Genomic DNA, 27,393 nt, shown 5'->3' on the forward strand with positions numbered 1-27,393 from the left:
TACCTAAGTTTATCCCTTAGAGGTTGGTGAACTATGTCTGGCTTTAGTAAGTCTAAGTTTGCAAGTCCTCGAGGGTGCTGAACTCTTACAGCAATCCATAAGAGCTCTATGAATAGAGAATTTGTAAGGGGAGGACCTAACATCAATATTTGATTGGTATTGCTGAAGGTTGAATTATAATTTGAATAGAACAGCAATGCATCTAGGTTATTCCATGAAACATGCTGCACAGCAGTGTTTATTACTTATATGGTCCCCTGTTGTGGTTTAACCCCAGCCAGCATCCAAATACCACTCAGCCACTCACTCACTTCCCACCTCAGTGGGACAGGGAGGGAGAACTGGAAAAAGGTAAAACCCATGGTTTGAAAAAATATACAGTTTCATAATTGAAGTAATTTAATAATAATAATAACAACAATAACAATAATAATTGCAATGAAGAGGAGAGTGAAAGAGAGGAATAAAACCCAAGGGGGAGAAAAAGCAAGTGATGCACAATACAACCGCTCACGACCCCCTGACTGATGTCCAGCCAGTCCCCGAGCAGTGATCGGCGGCTCCCAACCAACTTCCCCAGTTTATATACTGAGCATGACGCTCTATGGTATGGAAATATCCCTTTGGCTAGTTGGGGTCAGCTGTCCTGGCTGTGTCCCCTCCCAGTTTCTTGTGCACCTGCTCACTGGCAGAGCATGGGAAACTTGGAAAGTCCTTGATTTGGAGTAAGCACTACTTAGCAACAACTGAAACATCAGTGTGTTGTCAACATTATTTTCATATTAAATCCAGAACAGCACTGTACCAGCTACTAAGAAGGAAATTAACTCTATCACAGCCAAAACCAGGACATTACCTAAACTTTCCTGCCTATAGAAAGATATATCTTGTGCTTGTTGAGCAGAACGATGAAACAGTTAGCTAGCAGCCTGGTTTAAATACCTCATTACAAACAGACTGTGCAGCATTAGACTTAACCCTCTTCCTGCTTGGTTTCTCCTTTCCTGTTACAGGGAGTTACATGTACACCATAAATAAACTGCTGAATCAACACTTTAAAGAAAAAGTCACATAGATATTTGATCATTGTAACCATGTAAGAAAGCACTTAAGATCAAAAAGCAGTAGTGAAGACAGAAGCTAGACAGGTTCTCTGCCCCTTTTCCTTCTCCAGCGTTCAATTTATTTTTCCTATTTTCCCTTTTAAATACAGATCTAGTAAGGCCTTCTTATCAGACATACTGAAGTGTACAGAAAGGCTAAGAAAAAACATGAAAATTATCCCTTGTTTTAAAAGTTCAAAATATCAAATGTGCTTTAAGCAAGTGTTTATAGCACTCAAAAGATAGAAGAGCTATTACAAAATAATCACATAAACCGACAAGAAGTGGCTCTTCAGTAAAAACAATTTAAAGTATAAGTGCTTCCCCTATTACTAGTTATCATAATCCTTTTCTAGCTGGACTGAAAATTAATCACAAGATAGTATCCAAGCCTGTTATCATCCACATTAAAGTAATTACTGGCTTCAATTCAAAACCCTTCAATTTTAATAAATAAGACACTTTAAAAAAGGAAAAAAAAGCATACTACCGATTTTCAGTACAAACTATGTCCCAACCTGCAAAGCTAAACTTGGTTGCAAGACTGAAGAAACAATATAAAAAGAATACATTACTTCAATAGTTTTCTGCTTAAAACCACTGTCAGTTCACTATTTCAAGAGCTTTATAACTGCATTTAATTGGTTTTATTTCCTAAAGCTGATGCCAATATACAACACTTAGCACTAGCTTTAATTAAGGTTTCATGTATCCCCAGATTGCCCCAAGCTAGTATTAGCAGTCATCTTATTTAATGAATGCAGAAACCATAGTCTTGAATGGCTCTACATTAATTTGGTAAAAGGCAGCAAACTAATACAACCAGACTTTTCAGAATGTTCTTTTTCTTGCAGTCTAGAGAAAGGATTTCCATCTTCAGTAGTGATGATCATGCCTTGGAGCCTGAAGGAGTCAAGCAAGGTTGCAGGCTCTCTCCTGATCAAAAATACATTTAATTCCTTATTAATTTTTTATTTTTATTATTTTCAAGCATTAATTCAGTCAGACTTACCTCTTCTGTGGATGACACTACATCTTCAAATAAAGGTGTTAATAGCAAAGGAGTTCCAGAGGTCCACATCTCCCCTTTGAGATGTGTCAGTCAATAGGGTTTTACAGAAACGAATAATTATACTCAACTTGGGTTTCTGTAATTCCATATACACTGTTATGTGCAGCTCTGACTTCAAGAATTTGAATATGACACCTGTCCCGCACAGTCTATTACACCTTGCAAAATCCTAGCAGCAGTTCCTCCATCCCTGGACATACGCTCCTTGGAACCTCACCAAGCAGCACCACAGAGGTCTCTGTTGCAAATAACAACATGTGCCAATGCGTTGGGTTTTGTCAGCTTGGGGAGAAGCTATTTTTCTGATAGTCTGTTGTCCATGGGAGATTTGGCCAGCAAATGCCAATTTCCTTTAGTCATGTGCAAGGGTATGAACTTTCAGAATATAATTATACAGTTCTCATGATAAAAATAAGAAATCAGTGGAAAGGTTGAAGCATTCTGAATATAGTTCATATCTAAAAAAAAAAAAAAAAAGAATGGATACATATGGGGGTCAATTTCATTTACCTTTTTTAGCCAAAATAGTACTATTCAATTAGCAGATCTAGTATAGGCAGGTGGTACGTACTAAAAAGCTTAGCACAGAAGTCGCCATACTTCTGGAAAATCCTTTTTGTGGGTTTAATTCTTATAATATCTGGTGGTTTATTTGAGGCACAGCTGCAGCCATGTTTTATTATATGGAAATTCTAAGAATCATTTTTGAAAATTAATGATCTTGTTCTTATTTGCACTTCGAAAAATATTATTTTTTTCATAAGCAAACTGCTAATTGAAGTGACTGAATGTGTAACTCATCTCTACTTAAATAACTGGTACGGTATTTACAAGTTCTAACAGAACATTTTTTCAGCATGGAAAGATACTTTGACCAAATTTCCCACTGAACTCTTTAGAATAAGGCATGCAGGTCTGAAGACATTTATCAAAGTCTGTCTTGCCTTCAAATCGATACAGATCTAATTTGCCCATCAGGACCAACTCAAAGTACTAAACTCTTTTTAAAACTCCCATGAGTTTGTAAAATCCAATGGATAACTTTCGTATGTGTGCTTTCAACACAAAATATAATCTAATAATCAAAATATGAAATTTAAACTCTTTGGAAAGGTTTAACATGTTGGGGTTTTTTTGCAGGTTGGGGCTTTTTTCCCTAATTTTCAGCCACGTAACAAATGCTTGCAAACAAGGTTAAGTTGATACTATGTTTTAAGAATTAACAAGTCTGTACGCAATACTGTTCTTACTTACAAGAAAAGAGTTCTGAAAAGTACACACATTTCAGCTCATGCTCGTACCCCAAATGTTTTTAATGTGTTTTTTATTAACACAATAGCTTTTAGTAAGAAAATGTAAGAACTAAAGGTTCCCTTTTTCATCAGCATAAAAAAAGAAAAAGAAACAAAACCATAATCTTGCTATCAGTAGCCCACCTAGCATTAAATAAAGCCCTAAAAGACACAGGACTTCAGGTTAGGTGAAAATTTCCTGTATTTTCAAATAAAGATGAAGAGAAAAATGTAGTACTATCAATCTAAAGTACTAGCTCTGGCTTATATTATGACCCAATCACCAAATGTTTGTTTGGTTTTTTTTTTTAAATAGGCTGATATTGACCTGAGCTCAGTTATGTAGCTCCCTGTGTTCAACTGTTAACTGCAAAATTCTTCAACTTGACTGGAGACATCTCCTCTATGCAAGTTAATACACAAGCTTCTAGCATCTGTTCTGACTGCATTTCTTAAGCAGGTCATTATGTAATATCTAGACGATGATGCCATGGGCTACAACACATTAAGAAACTTTCAAAATCACTTACTGAAAGTGAAAAATGTGGAAGAGTTCCAGAACACCTAATCTGGTTTATGTTTTGCTTGGGAAAAATGACTGCTTAGTCTTTTTTTTCTGTAAAACCCAGTATGAACAGATATGTTTATTTTACCCCAGCTGACCTATTCGGTTCATGCAGAGATACTACGGACGTACCCCATAAGTACCATACACACAGATGCAGTGTGCTTCTTAAACAGGAAACAAAAATAATATAATTTTCTTGCATGCTACACATGCATATGCATAGAGAACCAACATTTCCACACTGTGGCTCATATCTCCAGCTACTGACGCTCACCTAGGCCACTGAAGGCTCTTCACAAAAGCAGGATGCAAACAAGGCTGAACAGCGAGATCAAGAGCTCTAGAGAAACAGTAAAAATGACAGATCCCTTTCTACAAGGGTTCTACATACAAAACTAACAAGACTCCTAACAGATAAGGAAATCACATTGTTGCAAGAGTTTATTCTCAGAATTAGTTTCAGCTAGATCATGGCGATAATATGTGATGCTTCAGTGCCTACATCTTTGAGAACCTATGAAAGAAAACTGTTCTTTCTGGTGTGTCTATGCGTTGCTCTAATTGAGAACTGAATTACTTAATTCTGACCACCTAAAACCATTCACTTCCAATCCATAAACTATTAATTACATACTGCATCTTACACTGCAGAACCACTCTTCCAATTTAATACATAACTACAACCTTCCCTGCCATTTGCTTAAAAATAACCAGTTTTCTCTTCTCCTCGGTGAGGACCATCCCCGCAATAACTTTTAAACTATGCATAGAAATGTAAAGAAAGGTGAAAAATGTAATCCTTTGTGGGCCACAAACCCACAAGGATCCCTAGAAGTTTAACTGAAATTAATCTACTATAATAGCATTTTTTTAAAAAAAGTTGTCCATTTCTGTCACAGCATCACAGAACAGTTGAGGTGGGAGGGACCCCCAGAGGTCATCTGGTCCAAGCCCCCTGTTCAAGCAGGGCCACCTACAGCAGGTTTCCCAGAACCATGTCAAGGTGGCTTATGAATATCTACAAGGAGAGAGATCACACAGCCTCTGATGGCAACCTCTGCCAGTGCTCAGTCACCTTCACACTAAAAATGTGTTTCCTTATGCTCATTGTGCCTGTTGCCTCTGGTCCTGTCACTGGGCACAACTGAACAGAGCCTGACTCTGTCCTCTAAGCACTCTCCCTTCAGATACTGATCTACATTGATGAGATCGCCTCTGAGCCTTCTCATTTCCAGGCCAAATTGTCCCAGCTATCTCAGCCTTTCCTCATAGTACATGCTCTAGTCCATTCATCATCTTCATGAGCCTTTGCTGGACTCTCTCCAGTCCATCCTTTGTGCTAGGGAGCCCAGAACTGGCTGCTGCACTCCCTGCAAGTATGGCCCCACCAGTGCCGAGTAGAAACTTTTGGTCACTTTCAAGCTTCAAGAAATTACCATTAATAATTTCCATTTTTAGCTTCCATCATGGAAGAGCTTTCTGCTTATACAATTCTGGGAAAACCAAACCTGTGTGGTTTTTCTCAACTGAATATGGGAGATAAGGAGTGAAGTCTTTGTGTATTCAAGATTTTAAAACATTTTTCATAGTAGGCTGAGGTAGCATTTACAGGAGCTAAGAGTAAATCTGGTAGCTGCGTCATCTCTGAAATAATTGTATTTAGAAGCAATTCAGCATATTTTAAAGAAGTATAATCTCTCTGAACATAAAATTGATTTCTTAACATAGAAAGACATTGCAAGGTGTAGTTTTTGAGCCTGAAAACAAGACAAAGATGAAATTAACTTAATTTGGCTTTGTGGCCACTTCTATAGCAAGCAAGGGTAATACTAGACTTCATAGTCATGGTGTGCAAGGAAAACCCTACTCAATCACTATGATCAAACTCTAAGTGTACTTACAAACATTCTTGAAATACTCAGCAGACAATGCTTTGGCACAGTATTTTAAATGTCCCAACCCTAGTGCCATAACATACCAATGTAATTTACAAAATTAGCCAGTCTTCACACAGATTTATACTCTTTGTAGTGCTATTGACTTATTCTCTCTGAGTTTTTACTGACACTGTATATTCTCTCTGGACAAGTGATTGCACGCTGAAACACAGATATTAGAAAAAGTTACCAGGGTGTGTCTGCATCATGCTGCAGAACGCAGTCTGCAATACAGCCAGTCTAAGGTGGTGGACTAAGTCCAGTACTGAAATTCTAGCACACATATATTCTACTTTTAAAACCTGTGACCTTTTTTTTTGACACAGCTATACATTTTCCTATTCAAGAAGGCGTTTAGCTGATGGGAGTTCTATACTATGTTCTGCACATGTGCTGCTCCACAGTCACAACTAAACAAGCAGCCTGAATACACACAATGAGAATTAATCACAAATTTTCAATCAGGCAAGAGATAGCGGCTATCAAATAGTAAGGAACAGCTTCTGCTCAACGATGCTGATGCTTGGTGATAGTGATTAGATGTTAGGAAAATCTCTGACAGAGATTTCGGCTCTAACAAGACACAATTTTCGTGGTATTAATATAGTAATTTCTAAAATGCATAGGCTTACTCTGTAACAAATAGAACAGTCCCTAAGCATGCCTCCATAAATTCCCTGAGCCAGGAAGCATCAGATATGAAATCTGAAAAAGAGATGAAACTGTAATTCAACAAACTTACACAATTTCTGGGCCCCTGGAGATGGGAAAGCTCCCACAGGGCTGTCTAACGTGTGGACATACTAGCATTTCCATTCACATCAGGAATGTGCTTTCAGAAGAAGTGACCTAATCGCTGCCAGTTACCATGCTTTGGTTGACATCATGGAATGCACTTGGAATACACACATTGGATTCTTTTAGATTAAGTGGGATTTTATGCACTTAATGCACTCTAACTACTAGCAAGCATTTAGTCAGTTGAACTAGACTAGAGCTAGTCTGAAGCAAAACCCTATAAAAATTCTTATTTCTTATTACTCAATAACCCCATTTCACACTGCAAGTCTGAGCTACAGTTTTCCAAATTTAGGCACAGCTCAAATGCCTAAACTGAGAAAGTTATCATTTTCCTATTAAGACTTCTTGATTTCTCTATCACTGACAAATTACTCTCCAAGACTTCAGAAAGTGTCCAATAAATTTATTTTAAGATGGTGACAATTCTGATGAAAAAGCATTGTGAACATATCAGCCAAGAACATTTAGTCTTCTTCCTCACTACACTATCAAAGATTCTTGATTACTGGCTTAATAAAAGACTAATGACTAGAGTAGTAAAAAGTTATACAGGAACAGGCACCAATAGAATTCATTGCACACATTATTTCCAGCTAAGGTCAAGCATCTGACAAAGTTGATCTTAAGGAAAAAGGCAATGCTAAGGTGGTATACTTGTAGAATATTTAAAATAAAACTCTAAAGGGGGAATAAATCTGTAAAGGCAAAGACACACAGTGTATAGAATACATTAGTTGTGATGAATGTTAACAAAGTAATTGTCAGTCAAAACACTGTGAACTTGCCAAAGTATAAAGAAAAGAAGACGATGTTACATATATACATGTAAAAATCAAGTGTAACATTTTCCCAGCAAGGCCAACACAAGGAATGTTGAATGGTATAAAGTCAGAGTGCCAGCTCTGCGCCTCTAGAGGATTGCCTGATAAAAGCCTCTGCCTGGGCTTGTTAAAATAGTTTTATTACATCTCACAATTGAACTCAAACACACAGTTTAATTTTTTTAACATCCACAGACAAGCTATCACAGAACTCTCCTGGAACTACAAGCTTAAAGAACCATATCCCTAAACTACCAAACTATAAAAATGAATTTGGAAAAGATAGGTAATAAATCCTCTATGGTCATTTGCATGCAAGTGCCATTCTAATGGTGGTTTTAATCAGACACTGGACAAAAGTTAAATACTTCTGGAATACGTACACCAAAAATTACAACTAGAAAGGCTTAAGTTGGTACAAAAGTTAAAATATATGACATTTTGATTAAAGCCTCCTAGATACATCAGTCTTGAAAAAGAGAGGAATGAGTACACCCTATTTTATCATTATAATAACATTTGGTAAAGACACTCATAAAAGCAGAGGCACGTCTTTTCAAGTGTGAGATGGTACAGCACTGATAAAAATAATCTGAATAAGAAGTGTTTGAAACTTCAAAAGCTTTGCTATTGCCTGTGACATTGACTTTTCATGTTAAAAAAAATGTTTAAAGTAACTGTCTTCAGTTTTTATTTATGGAAGAGAGAACTAATACGTTCATGCTACGTATCAAATGTTCAAGAGCTAAAATATCCGTAGAAAAGACACAGTTCATAAAAAGGTCACTGACAAAGTTTCCTTTCTGAGGATCTAAATCCAATGGCTGGAAAGCTGTGCAAGTTGAAGGTGTACTTGTCTACTTTATTTATTTGGAATACCTGTTCAGATCATAAAAGAGAAGTTCTGGAAGCCCTTGGGGATCCATGCAGTCCTTCACCAAGCTTCCCACAGAAGTGAGGTAAAGTTGGTGGTGGTTATTTCTCGTAAGACAATGACTCCAACCTCATCCCTAATTCTTGAGAGCTGCTTCATACAAAGGTAAAAGATTTGCTGCCACTGCAAAGATGCAACTTACTCTACAGTGATTGTTCCTTCAGATCCAACAGGAACCAGCGGCTGCTGATCTCACCTCCATGGAAGCAATAACTCCTACAGAGCTCTTGTAGGATGGGAAGGAGTACAATCAACAGGGGTGAGCTGGAATCTCTCCTTTGTGTGAGGCAGAAACTCCTGGAGCTAAGTTGAGATCTGGTACCCTACTTTTATTTTTCCAATTTCCAGCACTTTAGTCAGTAAGCTTCTGAAAAGTTTGAAAGTTAGAAGCAACTCTCAAAAACTAGTTATCATTTGTGAAGTCAAAGACATCCAGTAGCATTCCAGAGAAATAATCTTGTAGAACAGAATGGAGGAAAATTATTCAGGTTAACACCTGTGTACCTGGGAAGTCTGACACTGCTGAACATATTAAATCACAGGCTGAAGACAGACGAAAGGCTGCTGCAAAAGGGGCAGCAGTTCATGCTTGAACATATAAACAAGACAAAAGTCTGTAAGATATATCAAATAACGTTTTTGTCCTACTCAGTACTCTAAAATCTTGGCTATGTATTTCATCCATTCTGTGTACCAGGCTTTAAATGTAGATGATTTACTTTAGAACTAGGAAAAAGTTTGTACCGGGAAAGACAAATTCTGGATTAGATTACCTAGTGATGTTTTGAAGCACCCAATACTGGTGGATTTTAAGTACATTAGACAAAAAGCTGTCTGAACTACCATACAAATATTTCATCCTGCCTTGGGCCATCAGGATAAATAATAAGACTTCTTGACTTCTCTTCCAAACTATTTCTCTGTGATTCCATGGTTTTTATTGCTTTCATCTGAAAAGTACAAATGAAATCCAATGTAATAGAGATTTTGAGCTCAATTTTGCATCAGTCTTCTAGCCCTGAGTAGGCTGTATGGATTACATACAGCTGTGTGTAATCAGCCTGGCTAGCCACTGTCTGCCTAGCATTCAGAGACAAATAGAAACCTAGAAACTTTACTGAGTACATGCCTATTTATTTTATCCTCAGCCAGAAAAAACACAACTTTGTTGGTGGTTTTGGGGTATCACCTTAAAATACAAGTTTCTCAGCTCTTGATACTCAAAAATCTCACCTTTCCTTGAAGAAATTTTGTTTCTCAGAAAACAAATAATTAACTGATGCTTAAAAATTTGCAGTTTTGGTGGTTTGAATTGGAAACTGGCTGACAGCCGGATGAACATGAGCCAGCAGTGTGCCCAGGTGGCCAAGGCGGCCAACAGCACCCTGGCTTGTATCCAAAACAGCATGGCCAGCAGGACAAGGGCAGTGATTGTCCTCCTGTACTTGGCACTGGTGAGGCCACACTTCAAACACTGTGTTCAGTTTTGGGCCTGTCACTACAGGAGGGATATGGAGGTGCTGTAGCGTGTCCAGAGAAGGGCAATGAGGCTGGTGAAAGGTCTGGGGCACAAGTCTTATGAGGAGCAGCTGAGGGAACTGGGGCTGTTTAGCCTGGAAAGGAGGAGGCTCAGGGGAGACCTTATTGCTCTCTGCAGCTACCTGAAAGGAGGCTGTAGGCAGGTGGGGATCAGTCTCTTCTCCTAAGAAACAAGCAACAGGATGAGAGGAAATGGCCTCAAGTTGTGCTGGGGTAGGTTTAGACTGGATATTAGGAAAAATTTCCAAATATTTGGTGGTCACACATTGGAACAGGCTGCCCAGGGAGGTGATAGAATCACCATCACTGGAGGTGTTTAAAGAACACATAGCTGCAGTGCTTAGGGACATGGTTTTATGACGGACTTGGCAGTCCTTGGTTAATGGTTGGACTTGATGATCTTAAAGTAGATGATTCTATGGAATACTCTCCAGTATTCTGAGCTAGGAAGAAGACTCTCTTGAGATCTCTTTTTGTTTCTCGTATTCTTTCCCATTATATTAACATTACAAGAGTACATTAGCATCGCAAGCTGTCATGTCAATGTCGTTGGGTAACCTCTAAAGCCACAGCCTGTATTTTTGGTGTATGAAATTACAGTCTACGCAGGAAGAGAGAAAAGCTTCATTTCTTCCCTTCTCAGTCAGAAGCTTCAGAAACTGAAGTACTAAATCAACTGACCAAACACTTATAACCAGCTTTATTTCTTACATGTAACAGGATGATTCTGAGTTGTAAACACTACACCATATTGCAGCTGTTGTAAGATCAGGTTTTCTAATCATAATGAAAACAGGCAATGATGGATCAAGAAAATCTGTATTAATTGCTTCAGTGCAAGGTGCATTTAATCAATACACATTGATGTCTTCTTGGAACACAAACACCATTTTAGTGTTACTGCAACAAGAAACATATCAGGTTATCTAACTAACTATGTTTACTATTGAATATACATTCCTTCTCAACACTATACCTGCAAAATAGACAACAGACCATCTACACAATCAGCATTGTAAGCTGTGGCTTACCAATTAACAGTTTGATAATGCCATCAGTTTTTTCTTGTTTGTTTTCAGCGAGGAATTAGTCTTTTAACTGACAGCATTTCTGTACGTATTACTTGTGATGCAGCATATATGAAAACACACTATTAGTGGTTTGCGTTCTTCAAAAGCACACATGCAAAAAAGCCTACTGTCTTCTGAATTCTTTAATTGAAAATGTCCAAACAGACTGTCAGACCAGTAGTAACTTATAGTGCTGCTGATTAAAGTGGCTGTTGATAAAACACTGCTTATTAAGATGTTAGAAATGTATTGACACCTTTCAGATACCTTTACATTCCATTCTGAACAGGTCAAAGCATTCTTGCTTTTGCATTTCTAAGCATACACAGTCATTTTTGAACCCAGATAATGTACAACATACAGTTAAATTATGAGTAGAGTTGGGTTTTTTAATATCACGTTGGGTTTTAGCTGAACATGCCCTGTATCTTCAGGAATGAAAAAAGTTACAGATTCTCAAGTCTGGGATGACTCAAAGACTTTAGAAATAAGAAGTGATCTTAATAAGTCTATATTGAAATATGGAATTGCTTTATTCTATTTTAGTATCAGAAAATTAGCTGAATGCAAACAAAAGGTGCAACTGAAGCAAAGATTTTTATGAGTCTAAGTAACATCTAAATGCTGTACAACCCTGCAAGCTAAGTAATTAAGCAAGGTATTCAAGTATGAATCTGTATAATTTAAAGTCCTGCTAGCTCATATGTTTAATAAAGATCAATCAAGAAACTTGACAGCAGGTGTGCCATGTGAAGAGCTATGTCACTGCATACCCTCAGTCACATCTGTTCCCTCCTCACCTTAACCTCAATGTACTATTTTTCCTCCAGGCTACCGAAATTCAATTTTATAAAACATTCATTAGGGACCCACCAGTTCCACTAGAGGCATCACATACTCTCATTGACAATCAACCAAGCTAGAAAGAAGTCTGTTACCTCAAAATATCACACTGAGATTAAAGATTATGCAACAAAAGTGAGAAAGTGATCATTTAGCTGGGGGTCTGCTTCCAGTTGGCAAGTAGAGGAGGAAGCAGGGAGCCATTGCTTGAAAGAGTCAAGAGGTTTCAATCTCCTTCTGCAAAGAGTATGTTCATCACCATGTAATGGAATACAGGAAGAGCAAAACCTACCACCTATTTACAAAAATCATCTTGGTATTTGACCTCCACTTTGCTCTGTTTCCCAGGGAGCGAAACAAATACATAATCTTATAGAGAGAGACTGAAAGCAATGGCTTTGAAGCAAACAATGAAGTGTGTTGATAGGTTCTAGCCCCAGAGGTCATAATTTCATTTTCCAAATTCTGGGCAGTAGGCTGGGAAGATGATTGCACAATGTGACATATCCCAAAAAGCAAAACAGGAAACCCCCACCTCATCATCAATGCAAAGACCGAAGAATGACACCTACTTACTGAAAAAAAAGCAGCATGACATTATCTGTATCTTACTCATACTTGCAGGTGTATCTAATTTGTTTTATTATATTTTTTTCTTAGGCATCTTAGATTTGGTAGACTGCAGACATCAGGACAGCACCTAAGAGTCACTGTGTGTATATATACAATTACAGCATCTTTTTTAAAAAGTAACAATGAACTTCATTGTGTACTCGCTTCAATTACAGCAGGTGGATGCTACTAGCACACAATGCTCTGGAGAAATAGTCTAGATTTATTTTTCTTTACAGACAGCATTACAACACGCAATACTTTTTATAATGTTGCATCTCAGAACACAGCAAAATAACCTCAAATGTCCATAAATCAACATGGAAAAGGATACATAGAATAGAAAGAGCGAATCATTAGATATGCAGGGCACCATTCACTTACTGAGCAGTGGAATGTAAGTCAATAGTCGGAATGATTAAAGACACCTGGGTATCATCTGATTAAAACCAGCTACATTGTCAAAACTCAAGACCCATGGTGATCTGAGGAAACAGCTATAGTACTGTCACCAGCGCACAATGAAGCAAAACACGATTCTGTAGCTGGATCTGCTTGATAGACATCTTTCATACTGCTTCAAAAAAAGTATTCTTTAAGGATTTTTCTCCTACTTTTTTAAAGATAAACAGGATTCATTTATCTCCAGCTAAAGATAATAGAACCGCAGACCCCAGAGCCCACTTGCTCAGATACCACTGAAGTCATACACACAAAAAGGCATTTCTTGACCTTTTTCCTCTCCTTTCTTATAACTGCTCAGGCAGGGACTGCAATCCCACAGCCTGCTTTTCATCCTCCCAACACTCATCCGCACTGGAAAACCACATGCACATACACAACATGTACCAACCACTCCTGGCTGTTACACCACCAGCACTGGGAGGGACAATACGTTTGGCACATGCTAAAACAAACTGTCTCAAAAAATGGTCAGTCCTTTCTAGGGCGCCCTTTGAAACTATAAGCCGTAACATTCAAGCAAAAAAGCACTATTCATACTCATTCAGGTACAGGTTCGTAGTACTCATTCAGGTATTTTGAAAATGTGATTACAGATTGTTAATTTATGGCTCTTACCATGTACACAGACATCTCTACATACTATAAAATTCCAAATCTCACATTCAGTTGCAATAATGTTCGTATCTGACGGATGTTATATAGACTGTGACTTTCAGAAGATCATAATTTCAAATTGCATCAGGCAAGTATGTTAAAATTAATAATAATTTAAAAAAAAAAAAAACACCAACCTGTATTTTTAGTCCTTTCCAAGGTACTGCATGCATTTGGGACATTCTACATTTATAATAGTTCTTTTCATCATATTATGTTTATCTTTTGTTTGGCACGATGTTGTCTGTCAGTATGGCTTTATTATAACATACACTGTAATATCATTAAAAATTCTAAGTCAAATAACTATAAGAGTGAGAACTACATACATTTTTCCATGGGTTCTTCAACACCAATTAAACCACACTATATTGATAAATGCTTGTGATGCAGAATACAACACAATTTCTTTGTTTTGATACCACTACAAAGCAAAAAATGATAGCGGTAATACAAGCAAAGAACAGAACATATACAGTAGCTCTTAAATAATTAAAGACTGTTTCAGAGCACAACCACCAAAATAAATAGTTTTTTAGAAAAATCAATATTATTGCTTGCTATACACAGGGATACTTGTCAATATTGTAGACTGTGTCTGCAGTGACTCAATGATTTAATCTGAATCATATTGTTTCTCTTCTATTTGATAGAACTGTTCAAGGATTTGGAAATCAATTGGTACAGATTACTAGAAATATTCATGTGAGAGTGTACAGAAAGCAGAATTTCCTACCAAGAAAACCACATTAGGAATTTGACCCAAGATGTTCTCAACTAGCAAAGTACCAGAATGACTAGTGTCAGCAGTTGCCACTGCAGTCCTCACATGGCAGGGGAAAATAGCCAGAAGACAGTACGTTGCTGCAGTGCCTGGGCAGCAAGCATACCTTTGGCAACACTAGCCAATTGGCACAAATCAGGGAAGCCTCCCATTTCTTGTATAATGCAGATATTAAGAGACTGGAGAAGGGGTGCCTAGCTGTGCTGCTTATTTCACTGTAAAGCATGTAGGTGAGTGATTCAATAAAAGGTTATGGTCATTTGACTTTATTTCAAGGTATATCAGAGCTATAAAACTTTTAATAACTGCTAAGTATTTCCAGCACAGCTATTTCCTTCCTTTACATGGAATCACGTAAACTTGATCTGTGTTTCATTTCCAGGTTTAGCATTCTCCTGATTTTCACAAACACTAGGGCCAATACCCTTATTCATTGCAATTATTCCCACAGATATCCAAGGTTTTATAGGAATAGTCATGATAGTCAAATGACTTACTGTCATGAAATGCTGTTCTGTTTGTTCCCACTTTGGGCAAAGATTAAAAAAAGTCCACACTGTGAAGAATCAGACTCATCATCATGTTTTATGGTTACTGCTTACCTTTCCAATAAATCCTAAATGTTTCTTCTGGTTTACTAAAAAATGCAGACTTTGGTTCAAAAATAAGACTTGTTATACTAAAGCCTAATGACTACAGTGATATCCATGAAAAAATCATCACTTCTGGAAAGGTAACTGAAAATTTTAAGAACAAGACAATGTATCAGTAAAATTGGTCTTTTTTCCTATCACTAAAAATGACAAAGTCATTTTGTGGCATGCTGATATAATGTGCTGTATAGTGCTAAACACTTCACTGTGCTCAGGGATGCTTCTGCATTTATGCTTTATTTGGTGAAAATATCGGCACACAAATATAAATAATTTCTCCTATAATAAAATATAAGCATTTAAACATGAATCACTGTTCTTAACAGGGCAAAATGTTTATAGTTTAAAATTCCCTATTATCATGCCTTCCACCTGTAGTTCGTTTTACCAGTGGACAAATAAACATCTATGACTTTCATACCACTGTTTCTGTTGCTGCAACATGAATTATAAACATACAACAGGGGATCACAACTATAAACTGTATCTCTAAAGAAATGTGTTTTATAGGTAAAAAAGAATATAAAAGAGCAACACTATATTTATTTTCAGACCCCTGACAGAAAGCTCCTTTTAGTACCATATTAAGTCTCTGCTAGGCTGCCAGAAATAAAACACAGTATGTGTTCAGATCTACAGCTTTTATTCTGTGTTTGGGTTTATTCTTAGAGGTTAATGGATCCAATATATTGTCAACCTAACCACATATTTTAAACTACTGCCAGTTTATAGTTGCCTACAGACCTCCCAAATTCATAGCTGCAAGTCTGGAGCTCCTCTGCTGCTGCATGCATGGAAGCGATAACACAGAAATTATCTCTCCTGTGGAGTGTGAGAACAGAAAATGAGAAAAAACCAAACCATGATCAATACGATCCCAAGTCTCCAGTAATACAATTAAAAAATTACAATTAAGAACATCACAAAATAATTTAATTCCATGCTTTCTGCAGTTCTATAGACTCCCAAAAATATACATTTGATATATTCTCACTTCTTTTCCACATTCCACCTGGTGTACTCGGTGGGAAATCTAGGCCAAATAGTGCCTAGCCATTAAAGCAACAGCAAGCAAAGATCTTGCCAGAGAAAACAGAATTTTGAAAGGACAACTACCATCAAAAAAACCTAATGCCTATGTCAACCTTTTGTCCATTTACTTTTGACACAACCACACTTTGCAGTTCAGGCCAAACATAACGGAGACAAACTAGCCCATTAACCTCGCTGTTAACTACCTCCAGCTGTGCTGCCACACTGTGCTCCAAAGAAAGAGGGTTTTTATATCTGCACTCCTTACACCCCAGAATAGGCCCAAGCCTATTAATTAAAGCGTGTGCTAATAAATAAGAGAATCCTACTTTGTTCAGATCGTATTGACTACAACTACTGAAAAACCAGTTTGGCTCCTGGCCCAGTCCACAACCTTGTGCCAATGTTTTCTCTCTCATCTCAAACAGGAGTAAGGGCCTCTGCTAACAGGAGACAAGAAATGGCTAGCATTCATTTGGCAAGCAAGATTTCAAATACAGTCTATTTTGGTATTAGAAAGAAAGGACAAGCAGAATTATGGGGGGAAGGATGGCAGGACAACGTGGCAACAATACACACATCCATGAAATAGTGAAGCAATCAGGCGTTGCTGTATTTTTAGATACCTTCTTTGTCAAGTGCCAAAGATTCCGAATAAATCACAACAGCAAACTGCATGGCTGAGATGAGACACATTACAGCCAAATGCTGCAAGGATCAAATATTCAGCTCCAACCCAAAACATGAGTCCTAAAGTGCTTTCTGATACACTGTAAAAGCTTTCCATGACACACACTAACTACTTCTCTTATGGCTACACTAACTGCTAGATACCCTATCTGCCTCTATACACTTTTTAACATCTAAAAAACACCTGGAAAGAGTCCATTCTCTACACCAAATATAGCTGAAGCTTGTCCAGATGTTCAGTTTTTATGTATCAACTCTCTGAGCACGGGTAGCAACCTTGAAACGCAGAACAATAAGAAACCAAGCTGTATGATATCAATGCAAATGGATATTTATATTGATGTAAAATTGACATTGATGGAAAGTCAAAGTATTTTCAGCATTCATATCAAATATGACTCTCTATACCAGAATTTTACATATAATTACTACTTCATGTGCTCACTGAATACAGGAATTGGAGATGGAAACAGAGATCGAATTTTACACAGAGGCTTACTTATGCCGCAGTCAGCTCTGTCAAAATGCCGATAAACATCCTGCAGGAGCAGGATGTGTATTTTACAGTAAAATATTTGCATCTAATTGCATGTGCATTATAAAGATCCCTCCTATCATGAGTCCATTTAATTTATTTCTTCCCTTTTGTATTTGCAACTTTCACAGAAACCTGTGGCATCTGGAAGCAGCATTTCTAGCTGACTGTGGCTCCTCAATGAGACAGTGTCTGTGTTACAGAAGGCTCAGGGCAGAGACCGAGGATTCACTGGGATACAAGTGTGCAAGATAAAATGGCCAGAAGGTCTCTCATATCTAAGGTGACATGAAGAGTGTTTAAGGACAACAGATCATTAGTAGAAAAAGTGACACTGACTCTTGACTGACAGCATACCCTGTGGATGGAGCTCCCAGACAAACCAAAGCTTTCATGCTGATAGGAGTATTGGTGGAAACCACTTGGAGAGTCACTGCCTGCTTTTCGTCATGTCAGATGAATCCCAAATGGGATATAAAGGAATTGGTCCAATACATACCACCAATACATGACAGGATTTCAGTATCCCTCAATAGGACACACTTTTGTTTAATATCAGTTGTGTCTCATGGTGTGTAAAAAGCTGCTTCCTCATTTCCCCCTTCCCACCTCTTCTTTTTTCCTGCAATTGTTTTCCAGTGCATTTTTTCCTAACTTTCATCATTTGTCTTAGCTTCCATTTTCCTAAATTTCTATTTTCAGCTTTTCCCATATGAAGTTGCTTGTCCTAGCACTGCTTCCTCAGTCTTCTAAGAACGCCTCAAGCAACAAGAGCAAACCATTCATTAAAAGCAAAAGTGAACACTATTGAACAAGGATCTTCTAGAGGTATGGCAGAGAATACCAAACTCTAAGTAAGCTTTCAGTTCGATAAACACTTCTTAATAGTACTATTTTGTCCATCTTCTGTACATGATGTAGAAATAACAGTCTCTTTCCTGACATGCAGGATTTGTGACTGCCCTGTCTCATCAGAGAAAAACTTCACAACTTGTCGTAAAGGACTCCACAGCTTTTGTAAATATTTCTGTTGTTTGAATAAGGAAGGGTATCCTGGTCAGCACAATGCCCATTCTGAATTCATGATACCCTAAAGCAAAGCAACCAGTTGCTGTCTTATTCATATTAGTATTCCCAACAGCTTAAGTTTGTCCTAGATATTGAACCCACAGGACACCTTGTGGTTAAACTTATTCTTACCCACACAAACTTTTTCTGATAGTCTCCCTCTGCTCTTCTCATTTTGCCAAGACACTTCAAGCCTTTACCCAGTAGCAGATGAATTTTGGCTATCACTAGCATAAATACAACTTCCTCACAGATAAGACACTGATAAAGACTTTCATGGAGCACAAAATGAAAGAGTTCATCCTTACAATGGCTCAATACTTAAGAGAGGAAGAAGCATTCTGTTAGTTCAACACTCTCAGCGATGCTTTAACTGACATTAACTTGAATGTAAAAGATGCCCTGCAAGTTGCAATAGAGTAAATGTAAGGGGAAGAGCAGCTGAAGGGAGTGATTACTTGGTAAAAGGTAGAAAATGTTTCCTTTGTCATTTTCTTCATTTAAACTGCTTGTGTGTAACTTGGGCTTGATTTCACTCGGAAAAAATGAAATGGAGCAACAGTTGCACTTCTGTTGGTTTTGTTTTCTGAATCTCATGCACTACCATCAAATCCCTGTAACAACGCTACCACAGGCATTACTATTCAAAAATAACTAATGTTTTAAGCATTGCTTCTATTTGGAGAGAAATAATGAGAAAAAATCCACCACATGCATCCTCATTAAGTAAACAACAGACTGGTACATTCAGAAATGCTGATGGCACTGAAAAGGAGTTGAAAGTTTAGCAGCCTGGAGGGAGACAGCTAGAGAAGAGAAGGCTGGAAAGGGAAGTTTAGATGAAAAAGGGCCAAAATTTTGGGAAGATGAGCATACATGTGCTCTCTCACACAGAGAAGCAGCCCACGGCAGTGAAACTAGATGCTTGTTATCTTCCCATCACATCAAGCTAGTGAGGCAATATAAGTTGAGTGGTGGTCTAACATATGTCATTCTCCGAAAGAAAGGAGGTATTTTCTTTTAGCTCTGTCATTTTCATCTTTCCATGCTCTGTTTCTAGCATAAGAACTTATTTTTGAGAAATGTTTTTCCTACATGTTTCCTTCATGTTTCAGTTAATTTTGCTTTTTATTCTAAAACAATGCAGAAGTGTATCTTGCTACCTCTTACTATTCCAAGCTTAAAATGAATTAAAGCTGTCACTAATTTCTAAAAGCTACAAGGCACTCATATCAAGAGAACCAGAATGGAAAACAGATCTGCTACACAGTTCAGCTGAAAACTTTTTCTGTAAAAACATCATCTTGATATTTCATATCATTTGTATGACATGGATTCAGATCATATTTCCCCAGGTTTTCTAGAGATACTTTCCTGTTACTACTAACTATACCTATAAGATAAAACATTAAGGTGCAAACTCTGTTCAAGCTTCAACACCTATAGTAATGATCCATAAACCAAATTATTCCTCAACAGCAGCTGTGCAAATCCACTGTCTAAATTATGACCTCAGTTTTACTTAGCCCGAACAGTCCTGCATGGTGGTTGCACGGGTGTAGCTAAGAGCCTGCCCAGTGTTTAACACTGATGATGTATGTGTTACAGAAAAGCAGTCCTACTTTAGATCTCTAATAGACTAGAGCTCTACGGCTGACAGTGGTATGGGGAGGAAAAAGTCTTAATTATTATTTGGGGAGGTTGGATCTGAAAAGCAGTGAGAAGCATCACAACATCACTTTGATGGCTGAATCCCCTGTTGAATAACCATAATTATGCACTTTTTTCTGAAGCTTTAAAGAAACGCAAAGATGGATAACAAGCGAGCTGATAGCCTAAAACTAATTGCATAGTCAATTACAAAAAGTTCCCTACCCCCAAAGCAAATGATCTAGTATCCTATCTGAAGGGCTACAATTCCTACACGTGAGAAAAGTTGGGACAGCAGGAAAGAGAAAAACCATATACAATCCAACAGAGGACATGTGGTCATGAACCTCTTCCAGCAAGAAAAAGACTCTTCTGAAGGATCAGAAATCCAGCAAAGGGTGATACTCCACTGTGTCTACCAAGCGATTTGATGGTAAGGCTCCTGTTCTGGCATCATACAGTTTACATAAATCTAGCAACACAGCAGGAAACATGAAAGAGTTTTCCATCTTTTCTTAGAAAAGAATTTCCCCCCGGTTCCGACTGGCTATTTTGCAAAGTTTTTCATTAACTGTCCAACCATCCTCTGCTTAACTGGCTACCTTGAACTGTGCACCTCCCTCAGCAACATCATGTTAGACACATTGCACCCAAGCAGCTTCGTTTCTGAATAACTACGTTTACTACCCATGTTGGGAGAAAACTCTTCTCCCACTTCAGGCAGCACCGTCACCGTGGAGGACAGGGAAGCATGCTTTTCTCTTCCCTAAAATGCAAGTTATTTTGCAACCTTTCTCGGCTGAACATGCCACTGCAATTTGCAATACAGAGAAGAGAAAGGCACCAGACAGCCTTCAGCTTACCAGAAGAAGCTGGTCTCCATCAAATAGTTGTTACTTAGGCATCAGGAAGGCACAAAGGAGACCAGAGCTGGGAGGCGTAAGCGGGACTGATGACAATTACCTCCTGGGAGTTGGAAAGGAGAGAGGGTGTGCGTGGCTCGCCCGGGAGGTTCATACCCAGCCCCAGGCCAGTTCAGCGAAGGCAAAAGTACCAGTTCGGTCACAGCAGGCACCTCACAGCGGGCTTCGCAACGCCTTGAACGTTTCTCAGCCCGACACCCCAGGCATTAAGCGTTTGCTTACTGTCCCCGTAGACACACATTTTTCCAAGCCAGCACCGACGCGTTTACCCCATGCAAGCGGGCAGCTCCCCCCTCCCCGCCCCACGCCAAGTTGCAAGACTTGCTGCTCAAAGAGGGGGAGCGAGACCCCGGAACAACTCGGGAGCCCCTGGCACCCCCGGGCTGCTCGCGCCCTACCGCCTGTGGAGCCGGCCTCCTCCAGCTGCGCCGAGATGCTCTCCACCCTCCTCACGGTCATGCTGCGGGCGGGGGGCGTCCGGAGCCGCGGCGAGACGGGACGCGACGCGGCAGGGGAGCGGCAGCACCGCCGCGCCGGGGCCGCGGCAGCCGGAGCGGGGCCGCGGCGGAGCGGAGCGGAGCGGGGCCGGGCGCGGCGCGGCGGAGCGGAGCGGGGCCCCGCCTCGGCGGCGACGGCGCCTCCCCCGCCACCCGCGGCGGCGCTGGGCGGGCCCGCGGGGCCCCGGGGTGCCTGCCCAAGGGGGCGCCGCCGCGGCCCCTTACCAGCCCGGCGGGGCGGAGCGCCCGGCCCCCGCTCCCTGCCTGCCGGGCTGCCCCCGCAGCGGGGGCTGGGGGTCGCTCCCCCGGGGCTACCTGCCGCCGCGGGGTCGAGCCGCCACCCGCGCCCCTCGCCGGCTGGCGGGCAGAGCGTCGGTGGGCGCGGGGCAGCCGCAGGGAGCTCCGAAGAGCCCGCGCTGCGCTGCGGCTGCACAGGTGGCCCCGCACCACCTGTTGGCCGGCGGGCTGCCCGGCCCCAGCGCCACGGGGCCCCAGCGCCACGGGGCCCCAGCGCCACGGGGCCCCAGCGCCACGGGGCCCCAGCGCCACGGGGCCCCAGCGCCACGGGGCCCCAGCGCCACGGGGCCCCAGCGCCACGGGGCCCCAGCGCCACGGGGCCCCAGCGCCACGGGGCCCCAGCGCCACGGGGCCCCAGCGCCACGGGGCTCCGCCGGGTTAGCCCAGGCGAGGCGGCCGGCAGCGTCCCAGAGCCCGGGGGTACCGGTCGGGACTGCTTCCCAGCGCTGCGACCACCGGCACCAATGGATCTGAGGGAGCAAGCCCATGGTGTATCAGCCCTTTTCTGTTTTTCTTACAGGACACTGTGTTTGAGCAATTGGTGGTAAATTGTACTGTAGGGTATGATATTCTAGGAAGCCATGTATGGAGCAGGGCGATAATACCAGACAGAAGTTACTTTGTGAGGCACTTTGAACAGCTCTGAAGGAAATTCATATAATTCCACTGAAACCAATGAGGTTCTACCCTGTGATATCCGGGCTGATTTGGCCGTTGTGCTTAACAAGAAAGGGAAAGGGCATTTTAAGACACCTTCATTACTCCTCTGATTTATAAAGGCCTACCGTGACATACCATTAGTGATTGCTTCCATTATGGCAGCTCTCCCAGTTCAGTTCTATACAGACAACTTTTTAGTCGTCTTTACTATTTCTTTTATTCCTACATGAATAATTACTTGTTTCAGAAATCCCAGATATTCTCTTTGTGTACATTCCCCCCAAAAATATAGTGTTTTTTTTTCAAGGGACATAAAGGTTAGAGGCTTAGCTACCTAAAACCTTAAATGTTATTTTTAGTGTCATGTTTCATATTGTTTTTTGAACCAGGTGTAAAGATTCTTTCAAGCTGAATGATAAAGGAGTAATAAAGAAGGATAAAGGAGTAATTCTTATTCCACACTGCCAAGTAATTTTTTAGGAAAAGACTTCCCTCTTTTTCTATTCCATGGGACAAACTTATATCTGTTTTGACTCCAGAATGATGGAATTGTCGAAAACTTGAACAGGCAGAGATACTACAGTGTAGTATTACACTGGCCAAGAACAACTCGAGTAATTTCTGCCAAGTGTTCTTTTTTGATCAAAATGCATTCACTGCTGGACGTTTAGGAAAGACTGTGAAGACACAGGATTCAGAGTACCATATTTGCTATATGCTACAAAAGTTTTGCCTTCTATAAGGTGAATCCTCAGGTAGCCAGGATATGGGTCTTCCTCATCAAAAAAATTCAGGATAGTCAGATGAGAGATCAGGATTTGGTTTCATTATCAGGATTTGAGCTTACTTATCATCAAGAAGCTAACCTTACAGAAAACTGTAATTTATCACAATTTTGCAGGAGTCCTTGTTGTCACATATACATAGGTTTCAGAGTGAGGCAATTCTGATTTATGGCTGTCACTTCCTTTTGCTCTCTTTGCTCTACCCCAATGTTGTATCAGAACTCCATGAGTTATGAAAACACTCTAAATATACGTGAGCAGCTGGTCATAACAGACTGAACTAAGGCAGGAATGGTAGCAATACATCAAAAATACCTTTGCAGTTGCCAGTTAAGCTAGACATTCATCTTGTGTCTTAGAAAGAATTACAGGTATGCAGCATAGAACATAAGCTCCAGAAGTGTCTACTGAGTTTGTACAGATAAGGTAGCATGTGTCACCATTATGATCAACTGTGTCTGAGGCAAAGAAAAAAGAAAGTGACCCAAATAACTGAACTGTCTCTATAAATCTGTATGTTTCTCTCAAGCTCATCTTTATTTTTCTGCTTGCTCTCTTTGTTTCCATCCAGCGCTCTTCATCTATTATTGATGGGCCTTTCTTGAAACAATTTGATCAATTTCCTCTGCATACTTTCCTTTTTGTTGTCTCAGAATTTAAATACTTGTCTTGGAAAAAGCCATAGTCTTTCCCAAACTTCCTTTTGAACTTTTCCATTTCCTGTCTGTTTAGACCTATTAGTTTTCTTATACATTGTAGATAATTATTTTCCTTTTTCACCACCATTGCCAGTAAGATGTAAATGTTAGCATATTATTTGCCATTTACTCACAGGTGAGGGGTGCTGTACATAAAATGAAAGCCTATTTAAAAATCACTGGAAAAATACTCAGTTAATACTGATGTATATAATTCTCCGACTTCATAAGAACTATAACAATAATAGAACTGTGCAGCTTTTCAACAATTGAACCAAGTGGTTTAATTTTATCTAACTTTAGATTATGACAGTTATTGGCAGTAATTGACAGATATAAATATTAAATATGCGTCATTTTGATGCTTTATGTAAAACAAAAGACATGTCAGAATGTGGCGTTTTTCCAAATTTGCTTTAGAGGGCAAATTCTTTACTGTTTACCAAACTTGATTCAGTTTCCTCCAATTAACATGTCAAACCCATGTATCTGCTCTATATAACATTCAGCAAAAATTGACATCAACTGTGATTTCATCCCTTCTATATAATTACATTTCAACATATAATTATATTTCTGTGAATATAGAGCTTCATTCTAGTTCATTCTAGTTTCTACTTTTCAAAATACATAACTACTTCCTTTCTTCCTCATTTATTTCAAATATTTATTTTGGAGCTAAATGCTAATAATACCTTGAACTTATATTTAAAAGGTACATGTAAGGCTGAAGATTTCTTTCAGTCACCTGTGATAAAATTATTATCTCTTCTTGAAATAGTTGATGTAGTTTCCATCTGATGTCTTTAATTAGGCTCTGAATCAGCATATTTCTGTTAGCCTCAAATGTAAACTACTTGGAAAGATTTAACATAATTATGATTCAGTGTGTCCAAATCAAGCTCAGATTTACACAGCTGTTTAAAATACATATTATATAAAGTTAAGTGTTAAATTGTGAAGCTACACTAATGATCAAGGAGGCATTTTCATCCAGTAGAGAAAATCAAATCATCTTTGGTGAATAAAAAACACTCATCGTGATTTGTAGTGCCAGCACCTCCCTATCAGGAAGAAAAAAAAGGTTTTTCCCTACCTAATCGCGTGGATGAGAAAAGGCCCAGGCTCTGAAAGTGTCTAGCAATACCCAAAGATTCAGTCCTTTCATTCTCTTCTGCTCCCCCACTGGTACTGGGACATCTGCAAAGGGCTGACACAGTAGTTCAGCTACCCAAGTTGTATTTGCACTAAGGAACTGAATAATTTATAATTAAGTGGTTGAATAGAACAAATATAAGCCAAAAAGATTCAGCATGTCTGTGTTTTTTTCTGGCCTCCAGAGAAGCCATTTATTTTTTGCAGTGCTTCCTCTGTGGAGAATAGCCCTCCAGGTGGGATCTTTCTGGATTCCCAGAAGAATTTGTCAGTAAGCTTACACTGCATGTCACTTGCAATGTTTTTCACAAAGAGAAAAAAAAAAAAAAAAAAAGCTAAATCAGTCTGTAAACTACTTCTAGGACAAATGTCCTTTCTCCTCCAAAAAGTAATAAAATTCCATTTTGCTATTTTTTATTCAGGCATGAGAAAGAAACTGTTCTTCATGCTACAATACATTTCTGAGTATTTTTGTTCTCAGAAGTGTATTTTTTTAAGACATATTGTGTAAGAATGTATCCTACAAAAACATTTTACGTGTACTCTAAATCACAAAAGATTAACTGTAACTTGGCAGTACTCAAATATTTAATGTCTGTGATAAAACTACTTGCTCTGAACGAGAAGCCTCCTGCACCTTTGAGAGTCCTCTGGGGCCCAATTGTAGGGTGTGCACTGGGTGTCGGTGACAAGGTGTGGTTGGTGGGGGGACTGCAGGGTGGCCTCTGTGAGGAGAGGCCAGGGTTGCTCCTGGGCCAGACAGTTGGTTCCAGACAGCTCTGCAATGGACCCGCCACAGGGCACAGCTGAGCCTATCAACCAACTTGACGGCATCTCGAGGAAAACATATTTAAGGAGGGACACAAAATAATGAAGAGGTTGGGAGTGAAAGGGAATGCCAAGGTCAGAGGAGAGGGAGGATCTTTGTGGTAGAGCACGTGTACTCCCACAGGGACTGAGGCCCATGGAGGAGACATGCTGGAGGATGTACACCATGAAAAAACTGTGGTCCATGGACAAGCCCGTGTCAGAGCAAAGGAAGCAAGTAAGAATTAAGGAGCAGCTCTAGAAAAGAGTGAGAAACTGCTACACACTGACTCCAACCACCTGCATGGCCCATCATCTCACTGAGTATAACCTGCAGTGTGAACAAGGAGGGGAAAGAAGTGTCTGGATTGAGTTTGAGCCTGGAAAAGGGGGAGGAAGTGTGCTTTCCTGAAGTGTTTAAATGTTTTTCTTCTCTATTTCCCAATACCCAAGTCAGTAATTAAACATTTATGTTGATTGTCAATAAATAAAGTTAAATCCTTCAAGTCTGTTTTGCCCATGACAGTAACTGCTAAGTGATTTCTCTATTATTATTTTGACCCCCAAGTTTTCATCCTCTTGTCCTTCCTATTTTTTCAACCGTCCTACTGGGGGTGTGGGTTAAGCAAGCAGGTATCCAGGTGCTTGGATGCCATCTGGGACTGACCCACCACAGGGTGGATATGGGAAAAATCAAAATACAAAATGAGATCATAGGTGTAGGAAAGGTGTCACAGACTACTGACAAACTACACGTCCCTGAAAGAGTGGAGCCTCAATATTCAGGATTTTCTGTTAGCACACAAAGTTTTAGAGAGTATCAGTGCTTTCAGAATGACTAATCTTGAATGTTCTGAATTTTGTGCTTATTAAACCTTAACCAGGACACTTATTTGAAAGAACATTGTGCCCTGTTTATCCTTATCCTGCACAGAAACAAACAGCAAGAAACTACAAAGGCCAGCCCTAGACCTTGGCAAAAGTTGGCTGTTGGGTATTACTATATTTTGTAAATGAAAAGGTGAAAGGAAAGAGTGAGAGCCTACTTCCCTTGAAACTCAAATTGTTTTATTAAATTCATATTTTTAATAAGTTCTGTAGGGATCAGAAGCAATTGACTTACCATATATAAGTAAGCAAGTCAGAACTTATATGCGGTAACCAAAAAGAGATGAAAAAAAAAATTATTTAAAAACCTTCCAATTTAAATGTTGTCTCCAGATGTAGATCAGCCAAGGTATGATTGATGACTTTGTTGAGGCTTTTAAAACAAAACTGAGGGAAGCAGGGGTCCACCCTTCCCTCAGTGTTAATGGGAAATAAGTACTCAATTCCTTCAGACCTAGAATTCAGCTTTTTTTTTTTTTCCCCCCCTGTTGTTGTATCTGTGTTTGCTGGCTTCACTTCAGTGTGCTGCAAGTGACTAGAGTGGCTTGATTGTTGAGTGG

The 27,393-nt window shown here is 39.6% G+C and overlaps 1 protein-coding gene across 1 annotated transcript in view; it reads right to left on the reverse strand.

Annotated features, from left to right (window-relative positions):
* Positions 1-21,590, reverse strand: part of KCNIP4 (potassium voltage-gated channel interacting protein 4) — a 427,804-nt gene extending 406,214 nt beyond the window's left edge. The window contains exon 1 of the mRNA XM_037390378.1: positions 21,445-21,590. Within this exon, the coding sequence (XP_037246275.1) occupies positions 21,445-21,505 (61 nt within the window). The 5' untranslated portion in view covers positions 21,506-21,590. The remainder of the gene's footprint in view (positions 1-21,444) is intronic.
* Between the last annotated feature and the right edge of the window lie 5,803 nt (positions 21,591-27,393).

This window comes from Falco rusticolus, chromosome 1, assembly GCF_015220075.1.
Source record: "Falco rusticolus isolate bFalRus1 chromosome 1, bFalRus1.pri, whole genome shotgun sequence".
In the NCBI taxonomy this organism is placed as follows: Eukaryota; Metazoa; Chordata; class Aves; order Falconiformes; family Falconidae; genus Falco; species Falco rusticolus.